The sequence below is a fragment of the Salvelinus namaycush genome, chromosome 42, assembly GCF_016432855.1.
Source record: "Salvelinus namaycush isolate Seneca chromosome 42, SaNama_1.0, whole genome shotgun sequence".
NCBI classification, from domain to species: domain Eukaryota; kingdom Metazoa; phylum Chordata; class Actinopteri; order Salmoniformes; family Salmonidae; genus Salvelinus; species Salvelinus namaycush.
Window position 1 is genome coordinate 2,781,096 of NC_052348.1, and position 18,235 is coordinate 2,799,330.

General features: G+C 43.5%; 1 protein-coding gene across 4 annotated transcripts in view; it reads right to left on the reverse strand.

The window, feature by feature from the left end:
* Nucleotides 1–18,235, reverse strand: part of LOC120035090 (catenin alpha-2) — a 671,205-nt gene that overhangs the window by 568,375 nt on the left and 84,595 nt on the right. For all 4 annotated transcript variants that reach the window (XM_038981862.1, XM_038981861.1, XM_038981863.1 and 1 more), the window contains exon 2: nucleotides 6,941–7,136. In XM_038981862.1, coding sequence (XP_038837790.1) covers nucleotides 6,941–7,136 — 196 coding nt within the window. The remainder of the gene's footprint in view (nucleotides 1–6,940; nucleotides 7,137–18,235) is intronic.

Genomic DNA, 18,235 nt, shown 5'->3' on the forward strand with positions numbered 1-18,235 from the left:
GAAGGCAGCTTGGAGAGGGGGACAAAGTGAGCAAACTTGCTGAATCTGTCCACAATGGTCAGAATAACCGTGTTACCAACAGAAGAGGGCAACCCCGTGACAAAGTCCAGGGCCAGATGCGACCAAGGTCGCCGGGGAATAGGTAGGGGGTGAAGAAGCCCAGAGCTGGGCCGATTGGAACTCTTATTCTGCGCACAAACAGGACAAGCGGCAACAAACCTCCGGGTATCTTCTCCCATGGCAGGCCACCAAAATCGTCTGCGCAGTAACGCCATAGTCCGAGCAACGCCAGGGTGACAAGCTATCTTGCTGGCGTGGGACCACTGAAGGACAGCAGAGCGGACCGACTCAGGCACGAACAACCGACCGGGTGGACCGTTACCGGGCCCGGGCTGCGTCCGAAGGGCCGCCATCACATCCTCCTCAATCCTCCATGTAACGGCTCCCACGACAACATTCTGGGGAATAATCGTCTCAGTCTTGGCCCCACTCTCCTCCGTCTTGGAGAACATCCGGGACAGGGCGTCCGCCTTCCCGTTCTTCGACCCAGGTCGGAACGTCAGGGAAAAATTGAAGCGTCCAAAAAACAAAGCCCACCTGGCCTGACGGGAGTTGAGACGTTTAGCCGATTGCACGTAAGCCAGATTCTTGTGGTCAGTCCAGACCACAAACGGTTGCTCCGCTCCCTCCAACCAGTGACGCCACTCCTCCAAGGCAAGCTTCACAGCGAGAAGCTCCCGGTTACCCACATCGTAGTTTCTTTCAGCTGGAGAAAGACGACAAGAGTAGAAGGCGCAGGGATGGAGTTTACCGTCAGTGGAGCTACGCTGGGACAGGATGGCGCCCACCCCCACATCAGACGCGTCCACCTCAACAACAAACTGACGGGAAGTGTCAGGTTGAGAGAGAATCGGGGCGTTGGTGAATCGGCTCTTCAAGTCCAGAAATGCTCGGTCTGCCTCAGAAGTCCAACATAAATCTCTGGTGCAAGACGTCAGGGCAGTTAAAGGGACGGCCACCCGGCTGTAATCACGGATAAACCTCCGATAGAAGTTCGCAAACCCCAGGAATCTCTGGAGCTGCAATCTCGTACCGGGCTGGACCCAATCCCGAACCGCCCGAACCTTCTCTTGTTCCATCATGATCTCTCCCCTGGAGATGATGTACCCGAGGAAGGACGTCGTGTGGGCGTGAAAATCACACTTCTCAGCCTTCACGAACAGACGGTTCTCCAATAACCGCTGCAAGACCTGCTTGACATGCAGGACGTGGCTAGAAAGCTCCCTCGAGAAGATGAGGATATCATCCAGGTAAACGAACACAAAAATACCAATAATTTCTCTCAGAACATCATTCACCATACTTTGGAACACAGCAGGAGCGTTGGTCAGTCCAAACGGCATCACCTGGTACTCGAAATGTCCCATAGGAGTATTGAACCCAGTCAACCACTTGTCCCCCTCTTTGATCTGAACCAAATGATAAGCATTACGTAGGTCAAGCTTCGTAAAAACCATAGCACCCTGTAAAGAGTCGAAAGCAGAGCTCATCAAGGGCAGGGGATACTTGTTCTTAACCGTAATATCATTCAACCCCCGATAATCAATACATGGTCGAAGAGAGCCATCCTTCTTACTCACAAAAAAGAATCCTGCTCCCAGAGGTGATGACGAGGGGCGAATGAGACCTGCAGCTAGAGATTCCTTGATGTAGGTCTCCAAGGCTTCACGTTCAGGTCGAGAGATACTGTATAACCGTCCCTTGGGAAAGGCAGCTCCAGGGAACAAATTAATCGCACAGTCATAAGGTCGGTGGGGAGGAAGGGACAGAGCCTTCTGCTTACTGAATACTTCACCCAACTCGTGATATGTTTCTGGAACCAGGGACAAATCAGGAGGAGCAGAGTCACTGACCTGACTGGGAACAGCAGGAGAACAGGCAGTCCTAAGGCAGTTAGCATGACACTCAATGCTCCAACTAGTTACCTTACCCGTCACCCAATCAAACGAGGGATTGTGTTCCTTCAGCCAGGGGTAACCAAGAACCAGAGGAACATGGGGCGAGGACAGAATGAGGAAGGAGATAAACTCTGAATGTTTCCCCGACAACAACATCTTAACCGGTTCAGTCCTCATCGTAATCCGTGCCAGACTACTGCCGTTCAGAGTGGTTGCTTCAATGGCTTCCGGCAATTGCTCCTTGGAAAGCCCCAGCTGTTCCACCAAGTCGGCATCAATAAAGCTGCCATCGGCACCTGAATCGATAAAAGCGTTCATCTCTAAGCTCTGATCCTTATTCATAAGGGTCGCAGGAAAACGGGGTCTGACAGGGTTCTTGAGAGGTTGAAACTGGCTCGCAAAAATTCCTCCCATAACTAGCGAGCCGGGCAGTTTAACGGGCGCTGTGGACAAGCGGAGATGTAATGTCCCGAGCTACCACAGTAGAGGCAGCTGTTGGTCTCACGTCTACGTTGGCGCTCCTCCTTAGTTAGCCCGTGTCGCCCCACTTGCATTGGTTCAGGATCTGGTGGCAAGACCCCTCCACTAATCCCGTGTGGGGAAGCATGATCAACACGTTCTGGTCCATTTCCTGAACCAAATGGTAACCGAGTTGCTGATTGATTGGACGGCCCCCACTGCTTCTCCCTTCTCTCTCGGACTCTATTATCTACCCGAATAGCTAAAGTGACCAAGCTGTCTAGGTCACTAGGCTCTGGATAGGATATCAGCTCGTCCTTGAGTTGCTCCGACAACCCCTGGTAAAAAGCCGCTTGTAGTGACTCCTCATTCCAACCACTCTCCACAGCCAATGTCCTGAATTCGATCATAAAGTCTGCCACACTGCGAGCTCCTTGGCGAAGAGTGAACAAACGTTTAGCTGCGTCCTTACCTCGGACAGGATGGTCAAAAAGCTTTCTCATCTCCGCCGTGAACTCCTGGTATGAAGCCATGCAGGTGTCCGGTCGTTCCCAAACGGCTGAAGCCCATTCCAGAGCTCTACCACGCAGCAGTTCAATCACGAAAGCTATCCTAGCCTTATCTGTGGCGTAAGAGTAGGGCTGTAGATCAAAAACTAAGCCACACTGCATAAGAAATTAACGGCATCTTCCGAAATCCCCCTCGTACTTATCAGGCGTCGGAACCTTGGGCTCACGGAAGGAAACCTCTCCAGAATCGGCAGGTGAGATGGGTGAAACAGGTGGTGGATGTCCCGCCGGCAACCTGAGCTGATCCTGGATCTTCGTCAAGCTAGCAGATAAGTTCCGGACTGAACCCGCTATCTCCTGTAGCGCCGTGTTGTGTTGTTCCAATATCTTCCCCTGCTGGGTAACGGCATGGCAAACGGGGTCCAGGTCCGCTGGGTTCATCCTTGGCCGGATCGTTCTGTCACGTTCTTTCAAAATCGAACCCAGAAGCAGACCAGGACAAGGAGAGTAGGAAGAAGGTGAGTATTTATTTACAAGTGAATATGAAGGTGTAGAAATATCCAGGTAGCGTAACGGGCAGCGGTGGTGAGTTGATGGGAGTGAATAGGTGGGTCCAAAGGAGTAGCGGAAGCCTCCGACGACCAGGCAGGAATGGGGTAAGTGATCCGGGTGAATAACTGAAGACAGAACAAACGGGGTTAAGTTTAAGGCAAGCAAGACGTACAAAACAACAAAACAAATACTATCAAGCTGGAGGCTGATACGCTGGCACAACATACAGTTTATGGCTAACGATCCGGCAGGGAATGGATGTCAGGTCCGGGCTTATGAAGAGGAGAGATGATGATCAGGACCAGGTGCACAGATAGCTGATGGGATACAGGTGCGGGTAATCTGAGATCTCCCAACTAGCTAAAACGCCCGGCAACCAGACAGGGTGCGTTCCAGGACACCGGAAAAACACTCCAGAACAGAACAGAGGCAAAAACCAGACTCAGGAAACGGGATTCGTGACAAACATAGGTGTTCCTTTTATCCAGGTGGGAAAGGGCAGTGTGGAGTGCAATAGAGATTGCATCATCTGTGGATCTGTTGGGGCGTTATGGAAATTGGAGTGGGTCTAGGGTTTCTGGGACAATTTTGTTGATGTGAGCCATGACCAGCCTTTCAAAGCACTTCATGGCTACAGACGTGAGTGCTACGAATCGGTAGTCATTTAGGCAGGTTACCTTAGTGTTTTTGGGCATAGGGACTATGGTGGTCTACTTGAAACATGCTGGTATTACAGACTCAGTCAGGGACAGATTGAAAATGTCAGCGAAGACACTTTCCAGGTTGTCAGCGCATGCTCAGAGTACACGTTCTGGTAATCTGTCTGTTGAATGTTGACCTATATAAAGGTCTTACTCACAATGGCTGTGGAGCGCGTGATCACACAGTCGTCCGGAACAGCTGATGCTCTCATGCATGTTTCAGTGTTACTTGCCTCAAAGCGAGCATATAAGTAGTTTAGCTCGTCTGGTAGGCTTGTGTCACTGGGCAGCTCTCGGCTATGCTTCCCTTTGTAGTCTGTAATAGTTTGCAAGCCCTGCCACATCTGATGAGCGTCGGAGCCGGTGTATGATTCGATCTTAGTCCTGTATTGATGCCTTGCCTGTTCGATGGTTCGTCGGAGGCCATAGCGGGATTTCTTATAAGCTTCAGGGTTAGAGTCCCGTTCCTTTAAAGCGGCTGCTCTCCCCTTTAGCTCAGTACGGATGTTGCCTGTAATCCATGGCTTCTGGTTGGGGTATGTACGTACAGTCACTGTGGGAGTCACACACAATACACAAATTGATGAAGCCAGTGACTGATGTGGTGTACTCCTCAATGCCATTGGAGGAATCCCGGAACATATTCCAGTCTGTGCTAGCAAAACAGTCCTGTAGTTTAGCATCTGCATCATCTGACAACTTTTTTATTGACCGAGTCACTGGTGCTTCCTGCTTTAGTTTTTGCTTGCTAATGTTGCATTATCTAGGTGTGATAAGCTCTTAGAGACTTACCCAGAAAAACTCACAGCTGTAATCGCTGTCAAAGGTGATTCTAAAAAGTATTGACTCCAGGATGTGAATACTTATGTCAATTAGATACTTCTGTATATCATTTTCAATACATTTGCAAAGATTTCATAACGGGGTATTGTGTGTAGACGGGGAGAGGAAAACACAGTAAACTGTGGAATAAGTCAAGGGGTATGAATACTTTCTGAAGGCACTGTAACATTGGATCAGAGTTTCCGTTAGCCGGTAACTGCCGGCTTTTGGCCGATAAAATGTATTAAAAGCAGCTAGATAAAATTGCCCAGGGCTGCACACCATACAGTACATCCTGATTTCAATGCTTCAGCATCATTCTCTCACTCCTTGCCCACTGCCTTACAGGCACGCTGCTGAGGAGAGAGAGCGAGAGAGGAGCCTTGGTCCACTGTTTGCGAAGATGGAGGCCTTTTTCATTATCGTAAAACGAAAGTTAAAGAGTATGCCCATAGTAAAAAGTCTTCAAGGGGAATGTCCTCCACATAAACAAGTTTTAATATTGTAGTGGACAAATATGTGAAAAATGTTGGCGCGCCCAAATGCAGGCCACTGTGCAACTCGTTATTCAGGTAGGATGCAATTTTGAAAAAAATAAATAGAAATAATATTTATAATCATTTATTTGATCATTGTTATTACAGTATACCATTGTTATTATTGTAGGTGCATTTAGTGCTCAAATCTCCGACAGCTGAACCGTGAGGTGGACAATTATTATTCTAGGAAAGTGAAAACGTATAAAACAATAGGCTACCGTGTGTAATTCTACACATCAAAACACAAGGAATAGTGGTTTTGTAATGTGTTAGGCTATAGGGCTGTTTTTAAGGACACGTAAATGTGGCTCATTTAGACAATACCCCTTGTTTATTGATGCCGATGGCTGCGTGGGTGGACGACCTAATGGGTTACGCACCCAACGCATATTATTTAGTGCAGGGTACCGGGCGGGGGCCGGCTAGTGGTGACTATTTAATTAACAGTCTGATGGCCTGCTCCAATAGAAGATGAGGATAGTGCCAACTTCCTGAAGATGGGCCCCTGTCAAATGTAATGACAGTAAATAAATGAGTTATGGAAAAACCTGACAGGTATTCAACTGGAAAATGATATGTCTGCTTGGGTCCGTTGAGCCCTAAACGATGAAATTAAAGAATGCAAAAACTGTACTCTGAAGCAGATAGCCTGCTGTAAAAGAGTCAAACACTTACGCTATTCTGTACTGACATTTTACTCAGCAAGGGAATCTAGCCTAATTCATTTCCAAGTTAAAAACACAACACAAGACTGATAAGCAAGGTCTGAGTTCAAACACAACACCTTCTCCTCCACAGCTTCATAGCTACCGAGGTAAATTGCCTACGATGGATGTACAAGAAAAGAGAGATTGCTAAGTGTATGCTTGAAGACTGATGCAGTTTGCCTGAATCCAGACATTGTTTGTTGGGCAGGTGTTCTAGATTGAAGAGAGGAAAAGAAGGAGGGGAATTTTCATGCAGAGAAAGAGAGAGACAGAGAGAGAGGCTCAAAGAGAGAAAATATCATTAAAAAGTAGGACTCTATGTTTGAAGGAAATAAAAGTACATACATGGGGGAATATTCAAATTGGGATACTCCCTTTAAGCTCTCCAAGTTCTCTTTCCATGTGTTCTTCTGAAACATGCATGGGAAGAGCTCCAAAGGGGGTGGGAGCATGCAGGCGCCTTTCAAGCTCCTAATACATAATGTTACAGCAGCTTCGGATGGGAACCAGAATACACACTGGGCTCTGGAGAGCTTGCTGTCACATTCCATGGACTGTATACATCAGAAAACTACAAGTATGGTGTCCCTGTGAGTACATTGGACTCTCTTCATCTTGCTGTACCATTTAATGGATTCATATATCTCTAAACACAAGAGTACTACATGGTATGGTGTCCCAGAGCAGACATACCTTGCTTGCGGACATCCTCCACGGCGAGGATGAGCTCCTCCTTGAGATCGTGGCTGTTCTTGGCGATCTGCTCGCCCTTCTCCAGGAAGTTCTGCGTGGCCTGCTCCACGGACAGGGCCAGCACGTGGGCCTTCTTGGAGCGCCCCTTCTTCTTACTGCTGGGCCCTTTGTTGCTGGTATTCACCAGGGTGGTCACCTGACGGACGGAGAGGGAGAGGTTAGGACGGGTACTGATGCTGTTATGTAGGAAGAACGAAACGTGGTTCTTTATAAATGGCTCGGTTTTATCAGCTACAACGTTCAGCTACAACGTTCATGAGATAGCATAACAACACATTTTATCCAAGGTACGGTGGCTCCCGTAGCACATCTACGGTAAGTCAAAAGGAACAAAATAACACATGCCGAAAGGGTTGAGGGACTGAAAACTGTATGGATAACTAATACTTGAGTTAATGTTATACAGCACTCTTATACAGCAACCGCTAGTTCATTGACCTGTGGGATATGTTGCTGATTGATCCACCAATTGAAATGCGAGACAAATCTTACAGTAATCTTAGCAGACCATAAAGGAGGAGGACACTTCAATGGCTGTCCTGGAGCATAAAACGTTGAAAGACATCTCGTATAGTTTGATTGCGTTTCATCGCCTTTCATCCGACCTATTCATACAACTAAAACGCGTCCTCATAAGCATTGCAGGAGGCAAGCCATCATAAGTCATTGACAAAGCTAGAGTGTGGAGGAAAGGTGACGTGCCTTCAAACGGAGACTCCTGTGTCTTTGAGCAGCATGACAATTAAATGAAACAAAGTCCAACATGTTCCCCTATTCCCTACTGCAGTGAGAAGGGTGATAAAACAGTTAAATTGTGTAAGTGATAAAAAGTAATATCGCTAAGTAATAAAATGAGTCCCAAATGTCACCCATGGTCCCTATATCTATTTTCCCTATTTTCCTTCCAGTTCTCTGCTGCCAATGACTGGAACAAACTGCAAAAATCACTGAAGCTGGAGACTCATATCTCCCTCACTAGCTTTAAGCACGAGCTGTCAAAACAGCTCACAGATCACTGCACCTGTACATAGCTCATCTGTAAATAGCCAATCCAACTACCTCATCCCCATACTGTTATTTATTTTATTTATTTTGCTCCTTTGCACCCCAGTATCTCTGCTTGCACACTCATCTTCTGCACATTTATCACTCCAGTGTTTAATTACTATATTTGTAATTATTTTGCCACTATGGCCTATTTATTGCCTTACCTCCCTTATCCTACCTCATTTGCACACATTGTATATAGAATATTTCTATTGTGTTATTGACTGTACGCTTGTTTATTCCATGTGTAACTCTGCGTTGTTTTTTGTGTCGCACTGCTTTGCTTTATCTTGGCCAGGTCGCAGTTGTAAATGAGAACTTGTTCTCAACTAGCCTACCTGGTTAAATAAAGGTGAAATATATATATATATATTTTTTAAATATCTAGTGCTCTACTTTTGACCTGTTTGGAAAAAACGAAAAACTTATTGGACAGATTCAGGCAGTACCTCTCTGTTCTTGTGAAACTGTGTAGTCAATTAGAAACACCAGACATGGTTTTAATGGTTCCCCAACATCATTGGATGTTGGTTCTCAAACTGCTACTCTACCAGTAAAGCCTGTTTGGAGTGAGACACAGAGTATTCAAGTGAAAATGCATCCTGAATCACTAAACGTGCCCAGCTAAAGCACTAGAGGGTGAGGAAGTGAGCCATTTCCTTGTAAATTTGCTGCCGTCTGGGGCCTGCTTTGCCAAAACCTGCTCGGGGGTAAATCGAGGAGCAGGGCTGCAAATCCAATTGGACCCTCAAGTTTGGCTCCAGGCAAGCATGAGGAGTGCCTACAAGCGTTCATTCAAGTCAACGCTACCACAAGTCCACTGAGAGGGGTTGTGGGGGTGTTTCTAGCTCTCTAGCTTCCGGGTTCTGCCTTTTGGTTTCGGTAATGGCGCCACGTCGCACAATTACCGTGCCGAAATGGAGGCGAAATGAGCTGAGCTTCCCACACAGGGCGAGAGACGAGCTAACAGCCATCCAAGCAAACAGCTGTTGGGTGTCCCTACGCGTCAGCTAGCTTCTCATTAGCTCTGAGAGTGTAGTGGGGCTCGCTGTGGTTAAGCTGGGCCTGCCTTTGCCTCAGGACAACACTGCATACAATTTTTAGCTGCCAAATACTAGTAAATTGAAAGACAAAAAAATCTTGAGAGATGCTTTCTGGTTGGATTCATGCACCGGAAACAAATTAGGGAAACTAGGTCTCGAAACAGCCCGTATTTCAGCAATGAAGCCGCTGCTTTCAGTCTGCCATTGAAATGCTGAAGTTAGAGTCCTACAGGTGAGTTAACCTTTTACCAGTTTGATAGGATGGAACTGGAGAAATGTAACAACTCTTAAATGTATGGTGTGGATGCAAGAACTGACCAGCCCATGAGATCAAAATGATCCCAGATTGCCCCTTTGCCCCTGAAGTTAGAAGCCTACAGGCCAGTTCACTTTTGACCCGTTCAAAGACAAAGTCTGGCAGACAAAGTATCAAGCTGGAATTACCAGCCTCTTCTTGAGTCCTAAAGTGAGCCATTTACTCGGAGACAATTTTTTTTTTGTTACACTTCGAGTAATTTTACTCTAAAAGTAATTTAGACGGAAGCTGCGGTATTTGACGAGCATGAGGCTACATTTAAATCACCCAGCGCAAAGCGAAGACAAGCCCACCCGAGCAAACCCGGGACTCAGCCGGCATGATTCATTATTGGCTCCCTGCAAATGATTCATTAAGCTCCATTAAAGGAGTCGCGGTAATTCCATTGTCTGTTGAGAAATGGAGTCGAAGCAGAACACAAATGACCCTTGTGGCGGCGGCCTCGGTCTCTCTCTGCCAGTGTTACTGAGGCAGGAAGCATTCGGAAAGGAGTCCAGTTGGAGTAGAAGGGAGGTACAGATAGAGGGAACAGGCAAGACACTACCGTCATTAATATTTCAGAGGTGTCTGTCACTTCCTGTCAACTGGGTGGGGACACATGCATGCAGGGGGCGCACGCACCTCATACACACACACACACACACACACACACACACACACACACACGCATACACATGCTTAGACACACACTACCGATCATCACATCCTATGTGGACGTTATTGTGTTTCCTATGTGTATCATCCTCATTCAGCTTCGTTTATCAAGGTAAGTAACTGAAAGCAAACGCTAATGTCGTCTGTACTGAATGATCTGATTGCTTCTTAATCCCATCGTGGTACTTTCATTAGGCCTATTGTTACGACCTGCTCTGTTTGTGAATACAGTACAAACTGACGGTCAGATGGAGTTGGTTCATTATGTAGTAAGCAACATATTTCTGTTTCAAGACATGCTGCTTAGAGTCGAATACTTTATTGCTACTTACAGTTTTCTTCACAAATCGCTAGGACCCGTTTCGCAATACTTAGGTCACTTTTTCAAAACTCTTCACACAGCGAGCACAACAGCAGTCTATGTGGGCGAAACTGTGGATCATTTTTCATTGCTTTGGCACAAAATGCTTTCATTTGCTACATCTTTCAAATGTCATGAATTCTTTTTTCACTCAGACACAACCACCACCAAAACTCTATGTACCGACAGGTCAATTTGCACATGTTTACATACTCTTTTCAAAACTGTTAAACTTAAGTTCAAAACCGAACATGACACAACATTGAATAAGACAGCAATTTGCTACATTTCTACAGTAATATATTCCAAATCTAAAAAATGTAACACTATCAAATAAATTTGACAGCTGATTCCCATTGTAGCTGAACACCTACCCAGGTGTTAGTCTTTCAATTGCATTACCATCTATATTAAAGGGGACATTTTAGGAATAATGCTGTACTGTGATGTAAACATGGACCCAGCCAGAAATAGAGAAGTGGCTGACAGAGGAAGAAGAGTGGCTGCGAGAGGGAGAGGGAGAGGAGTACGTATGCGTGGTGGAAGAAGACTGAGACGAAGATCAAGAGCTGTAGTCTCCGATGAGATTAGGGCTGCTCTAATTGATCCTGTAATAAATCATGGTCTATCAATGAGAGAGGCTGGTCTGAGAGTACAGCCAAATCTGCAACGCTCAACAGTGGCATCTATTGTGAGAATTTTTTTTGGCAAAACAACAGGTAAGATGTGCATTCTGCAAGGGCATCTGACTGAACTGCACATTACAGAAGGAAATTGAGCAAAACCTCCAAACCCACTTGTGTGTAATTGTTCTTGTATTTCTGCTTAGGATTTTCACTGCTGTGCAGGAAACTGCAATCGTTAAATGGTCATCAGAAACAATGGGATAAAACTCACAGCGATTCGGGACAATAAATGCTGGATGCCTGGACATATCTGCAGAAGCTTGCCAGGGATGGACCGGGCATGCCAAAATATTCTTTCCTATGTGTATTGCCCAAGACGACACAAGATGTGATGTGGATGAGAACCTGTGGCCAAATACAGAAGACAGGGTTGACTAGCATTGCTACTGTATCTGTATCGGTAGATGGTGTATATACAAATGATTGTATTTTGGAATCACTCAATGCCAAGAAATGACATAAAACATATTGAAGCATATTGCAGCATGTCTGATTCATTCCTGTAATATATACTGTAGTGAATTCTAAACAGTAGAGAGGTGTCATTCTTGTTTTGTAAAGACATTTTACAAAAGAGAACATTGTGTAATGCTACTTGTTGTAAGTGTTTTTTAGGTCATTGCTTTATGAGTGACAAAGTGGGCTTGTTGGGTGACAACCTTTGCTAGTGTTATGGAAGAATGAGTTGATTTGAGACATGTATGAAGTTTTTTGGTAGTTTTAGTGCATTTTGGATGTGAAATGAACTGCTGTGCCAAGCTGAAAGATGGTTAGGAGAACTGTGTAAAGAGTTTTGAAAAAGTGACTTAAGTATCGAGAAATGGGTCCTAGCGATTGTAAAAAACTATAAATGTATCGTAGAGCACTGGGGAGATGTCTCAGACGACAGCAGGAGCAGTTCTACCCTGTCATTACAGACAACGGCACACACACACACACTCACAAGTACACACACACACACTCACAAGTACACACACACACACACACACACACACGCACGCACACGCACAACTAACATAATGACTCAGTGTGTGACTGCAGTAGTACCCTGCCATTGTCTGTGGGGAACACGTTGCAGTGTAAATGATGAAAGGAACACAGTGAACTCCGGAGGGGGAACCGAACCAAAGAACCTAACATCAGTCAAGAACCTAATACACACACAGACTTTACAATAACATCAGTCACACACACACACATAACCTGTATAGCCCAGCCCCGGCGAGGCTCACTTAGCAAGAGAATGGCGAGCGTCAACTTGACAAATGCACAGTGAAGGTTTGTGAGGGAAGCTACAGTATTTTAAGAGAGCGAGTAGCATCTTAATCTGAAACTACAGATGTAGGATCTTATTTTGATCTGTATTGTCGCAGCAACATAATTCTGCAGCAACAGGATTTGACCGTTTAGTCCATAAATGTTGCTTGATCGGTGGTTAGGCTATTAGCTGGTCAAAATGAGGGCGACATGAATCGTGGAATACTGTTAAGAGTTTTTTCAATCGCTAACATGCATTGGTCAAAGCTGAAGTCATATTGTCAAAACTCTCCACAGTCAGCGAAACAGAAGTGTATGTGGACCAAACTGTGAATCATTTCTCATTGCTTTCACACAAAATGTATTCAATGACCACATTCTCCCGAAATCCATGAACTCTTTTGTCCTTCATACTCCACCACCTGCTCAACTATATATTTGCAGCACGTTTTCAAATGCTAACACACTGTTTCCAAAACGGTTAAAAACACATTCAAAACAGAATGATGGCAAATGTCTTGCATTTCTACAGTAACCAGATTGAAACATAGAACATCTCTGCAGAATATTTAATCATTCCAAACACAGCTGATTGCAATTTCAGCTGAAAGCCTACCCAGGTGTCCTGTTTTCAGTCTCGTTACCAAACAGACAAAAGAGGAAGGCTTCGGAATGATTTCGTTTGGAGACATGGATCAAGGAAGACAGGTTGGTGGGGAAAGAAGAGTGGCAGGGAGAGGGAGAATGCGTGGAGGACAAAGGAGACGAAGACCAAGAGCGGTGGTCTCTGATGTGATAAGGGCCACAATTATTGACCATGTTGTAATCCATGGTCTCTCTGCAGGAGGTAGAGGCAGAATATTATCAGCTGCGCAGGAAATTGCCATTGTTGACATGGTAATTGGCAAGAATGCAATAAAACTGCGGGAAATTCGGGACAGAGTGCTGGCAGACAATATCACTTTTGGGTATGTGAATACGGTCAGCACAACGACAAATTGCCAGAGTCCTAGAGAAACATAAAATAAGCATGAAGGAGTTGTACCCTTTGAGAGAAACGGTGAACGTGTGAAAGAACTCCGGTATCAATATGTCCAGGTAAGATGTCTGTTCAATAACCAAACAGGGTACATACACAGCTAGGCATAATGTAAAGTACTGTCAAACCAGGCAAACTGCACACACATTCATCTTTGTGGATGAAGCTGTATTCAACCTGGCAAAAACACGCCGCAGGGGAAGAAATGTGATTGGACAGAGATCAACCGTGGATGTCCCAGGCCAGAGAGGAGCTAACATCACAATGTGTGCAGCACTGTCCAATGATGGTTTGCTGTTACACAAACCACTCATTGGCCCATAAAATACAGAGGCTAATTTATTTTCCGGATGACCTGCATAATGGACTTGTGCCAGCGGAGGAGAGAGGGGCAAGAAACTCCCCTCCCTTCGTTGTTGTGTGGGATAATGTGGCATTCCACCACTCTGCTGCAGTCACAGACTGGTTTGCTGCACATCCCAGGATGTCAGCACTATTCCTGTCTCCATTCCTGTCTCCCCTTCCTAAACCCCATAGAGGAGTTTTTCTCTGTGTAGAGGTGGAAGGTTTATGACCACCATCCACATGACCAGATGTCCTTACTGGATGCCATGAATGCGGGGTGTGGAGACACTTCTCCTGAAGACTGCCAGGGTTGGATTAGACATTCCAGAAGATACTTTCCAAGATGCATCGCCAGAGAAGACGTAAGATGTGATGCTGATTGAGAACTTGTGGCCAAATGCAGGAGAGAGAGAACTAGAACCCTCACAGTACTGTACAGTATGAGTGATTATACTATACATGTTGATGAGAACCAGAACCTCACAGTACTGTACAGTATGAGTGATTATACTATTCTTGTTGATGATAACTAGAACCCTCACAGTACTGTACAGTATGAGTGATTATACTATACATGTTGATGAGAACTAGAACCCTCACAGTACCGTACAGTATGAGTGATTATACTATACATGTTGATGAGAACCAGAACCTCACAGTACTGTACAGTATGAGTGATTATTCTATACATGTTGATGAGAACTAGAACCCTCACAGTACTGTACAGTATGAGTGATTATTCTATACATGTTGATGAGAACTAGAACCCTCACAGTACCGTACAGTATGAGTGATTATACTATACATGTTGATGAGAACTAGAACCCTCACAGTACTGTACAGTATGAGTGATTATACTATACATGTTGATGAGAACTAGAACCCTCACAGTACTGTACAGTATGAGTGATTATATTATACATGTTGATGAGAACTAGAACCCTCACAGTACCGTACAGTATGAGTGATTATACTATACATGTTGATGAGAACTAGAACCATCACAGTACTGTACAGTATGAGTGATTATACTATACATGTTGATGATAACTAGAACCCTCACAGTACTGTACAGTATGAGTGATTATACTATACATGTTGATGAGAACTAGAACCCTCACAGTACTGTACAGTATGAGTGTTATATTATACATGTTGATGAGAACTAGAACCCTCACAGTACTGTACAGTATGAGTGATTATACTATACATGTTGATGAGAACTAGAACCCTCACAGTACTGTACAGTATGAGTGATTATACTATACATGTTGATGAGAACTAGAACCCTCACAGTACTGTACAGTATGAGTGATTATACTATACATGTTGATGAGAACTAGAACCCTCACAGTACTGTACAGTATGAGTGATTATTCTATACATGTTGATGAGAACTAGAACCCTCACAGTACTGTACAGTATTAGTGATTATACTATACATGTTGATGAGAACTAGAACCCTCACAGTACTGTACAGTATTAGTGATTATACTTTACATGTTGATGAGAACTAGAACCCTCACAGTACTGTACAGTATGAGTGATTATACTATACATGTTGATGAGAACTAGAACCCTCACAGTACCGTACAGTATGAGTGATTATACTATACATGTTGATGAGAACTAGAACCCTCACAGTACTGTACAGTATGAGTGATTATACTATACATGTTGATGAGAACTAGAACCCTCACAGTACTGTACAGTATGAGTGTTATACTATACATGTTGATGAGAACTAGAACCCTCACAGTACTGTACAGTATGAGTGATTATATTATACATGTTGATGAGAACTAGAACCCTCACAGTACTGTACAGTATGAGTGATTATACTATACATGTTGATGAGAACTAGAACCCTCACAGTACTGTACAGTATGAGTGATTATACTATACATGTTGATGAGAACTAGAACCCTCACAGTACTGTACAGTATGAGTGATTATTCTATACATGTTGATGAGAACTAGAACCCTCACAGTACTGTACAGTATGAGTGATTATATTATACATGTTGATGAGAACTAGAACCCTCACAGTACTGTACAGTATGAGTGATTATACTATACATGTTGATGAGAACTAGAACCCTCACAGTACTGTACAGTATGAGTGATTATACTATACATGTTGATGAGAACTAGAACCATCACAGTACTGTACAGTATGAGTGATTATACTATACATGTTGATGAGAACTAGAACCCTCACAGTACTGTACAGTATGAGTGATTATATTATACATGTTGATGAGAACTAGAACCCTCACAGTACCGTACAGTATGAGTGATTATACTATACATGGTGATGAGAACTAGAACCCTCACAGTACTGTACAGTATGAGTGATTATACTATACATGGTGATGAGAACTAGAACCATCACAGTACTGTACAGTATGAGTGATTATACTATACATGGTGATGAGAACTAGAACCATCACAGTACTGTACAGTATGAGTGATTATATTATACATGTTGATGAGAACTAGAACCCTCACAGTACTGTACAGTATGAGTGATTATATTATACATGTTGATGAGAACTAGAACCCTCACAGTACTGTACAGTATGAGTGATTATACTATACATGTTGATGAGAACTAGAACCCTCACAGTACTGTACAGTATGAGTGATTATACTATACATGTTGATGAGAACTAGAACCCTCACAGTACTGTACAGTATGAGTGATTATATTATACATGTTGATGAGAACTAGAACCCTCACAGTACTGTACAGTATGAGTGATTATACTATACATGTTGATGAGAACTAGAACCCTCACAGTACTGTACAGTATGAGTGATTATACTATACATGTTGATGAGAACTAGAACCCTCACAGTACTGTACAGTATGAGTGATTATACTATACATGTTGATGAGAACTAGAACCCTCACAGTACTGTACAGTATGAGTGATTATATTATACATGTTGATGAGAACTAGAACCCTCACAGTACCGTACAGTATGAGTGATTATACTATACATGTTGATGAGAACTAGAACCCTCACAGTACTGTACAGTATGAGTGATTATTCTATACATGTTGATGAGAACTAGAACCCTCACAGTACCGTACAGTATGAGTGATTATACTATACATGTTGATGAGAACTAGAACCCTCACAGTAGTGTACAGTATGAGTGATTATACTATACATGTTGATGAGAACTAGAACCCTCACAGTACTGTACAGTATGAGTGTTATACTATACATGTTGATGAGAACTAGAACCCTCACAGTACTGTACAGTATGAGTGATTATACTATACATGTTGATGAGAACTAGAACCCTCACAGTACTGTACAGTATGAGTGTTATACTATACATGTTGATGAGAACTAGAACCCTCACAGTACTGTACAGTATGAGTGATTATATTATACATGTTGATGAGAACTAGAACCCTCACAGTACTGTACAGTATGAGTGATTATACTATACATGTTGATGAGAACTAGAACCCTCACAGTACTGTACAGTATGAGTGATTATACTATACATGTTGATGAGAACCAGAACCTCACAGTACCGTACAGTATGAGTGTTATACTATACATGTTGATGAGAACTAGAACCCTCACAGTACTGTACAGTATGAGTGATTATACTATACATGTTGATGAGAACTAGAACCCTCACAGTACTGTACAGTATGAGTGATTATACTATACATGTTGATGAGAACTAGAACCCTCACAGTACTGTACAGTATGAGTGTTATACTATACATGTTGATGAGAACTAGAAACCTCACAGTACCGTACAGTATGAGTGATTATATTATACATGTTGATGAGAACTAGAACCCTCACAGTACCGTACAGTATGAGTGATTATACTATACATGTTGATGAGAACTAGAACCCTCACAGTAGTGTACAGTATGAGTGATTATATTATACATGTTGATGAGAACTAGAACCCTCACAGTACCGTACAGTATGAGTGATTATACTATACATGGTGATGAGAACTAGAACCCTCACAGTACTGTACAGTATGAGTGATTATTCTATACATGTTGATGAGAACTAGAACCCTCACAGTACGACTAAAAGTATGACTGATTATATTATACATGTTGATGAGAACTAGAACCCTCACAGTACTGTACAGTATGAGTGATTATTCTATACATGGTGATGATGGTTTTATTGTTATAATTATTATTGCAGCCCTGGAATGTTTTATTTTTCATAAGTAAATTACTATATGCAAAGATATAGAAAAATAAATGCTATTGAAGCAAATTGCTGCATTTCTGGTTCATTCTTGTTACTTAAACTTTAGTACAGTTAATGAAGTGAAAAGGTGTTATTCTTATTCTATCATGAAATACTGATTTATGAGTAAAATCATTCAAAGTTCATCATTTGTGTAATGGTTTTTAGGTCAGTGTGTTATGAGTGACAATGTATGCTTTCTGAGTGAGAACTGTTTGCCAGTGTTATGGTCGAAC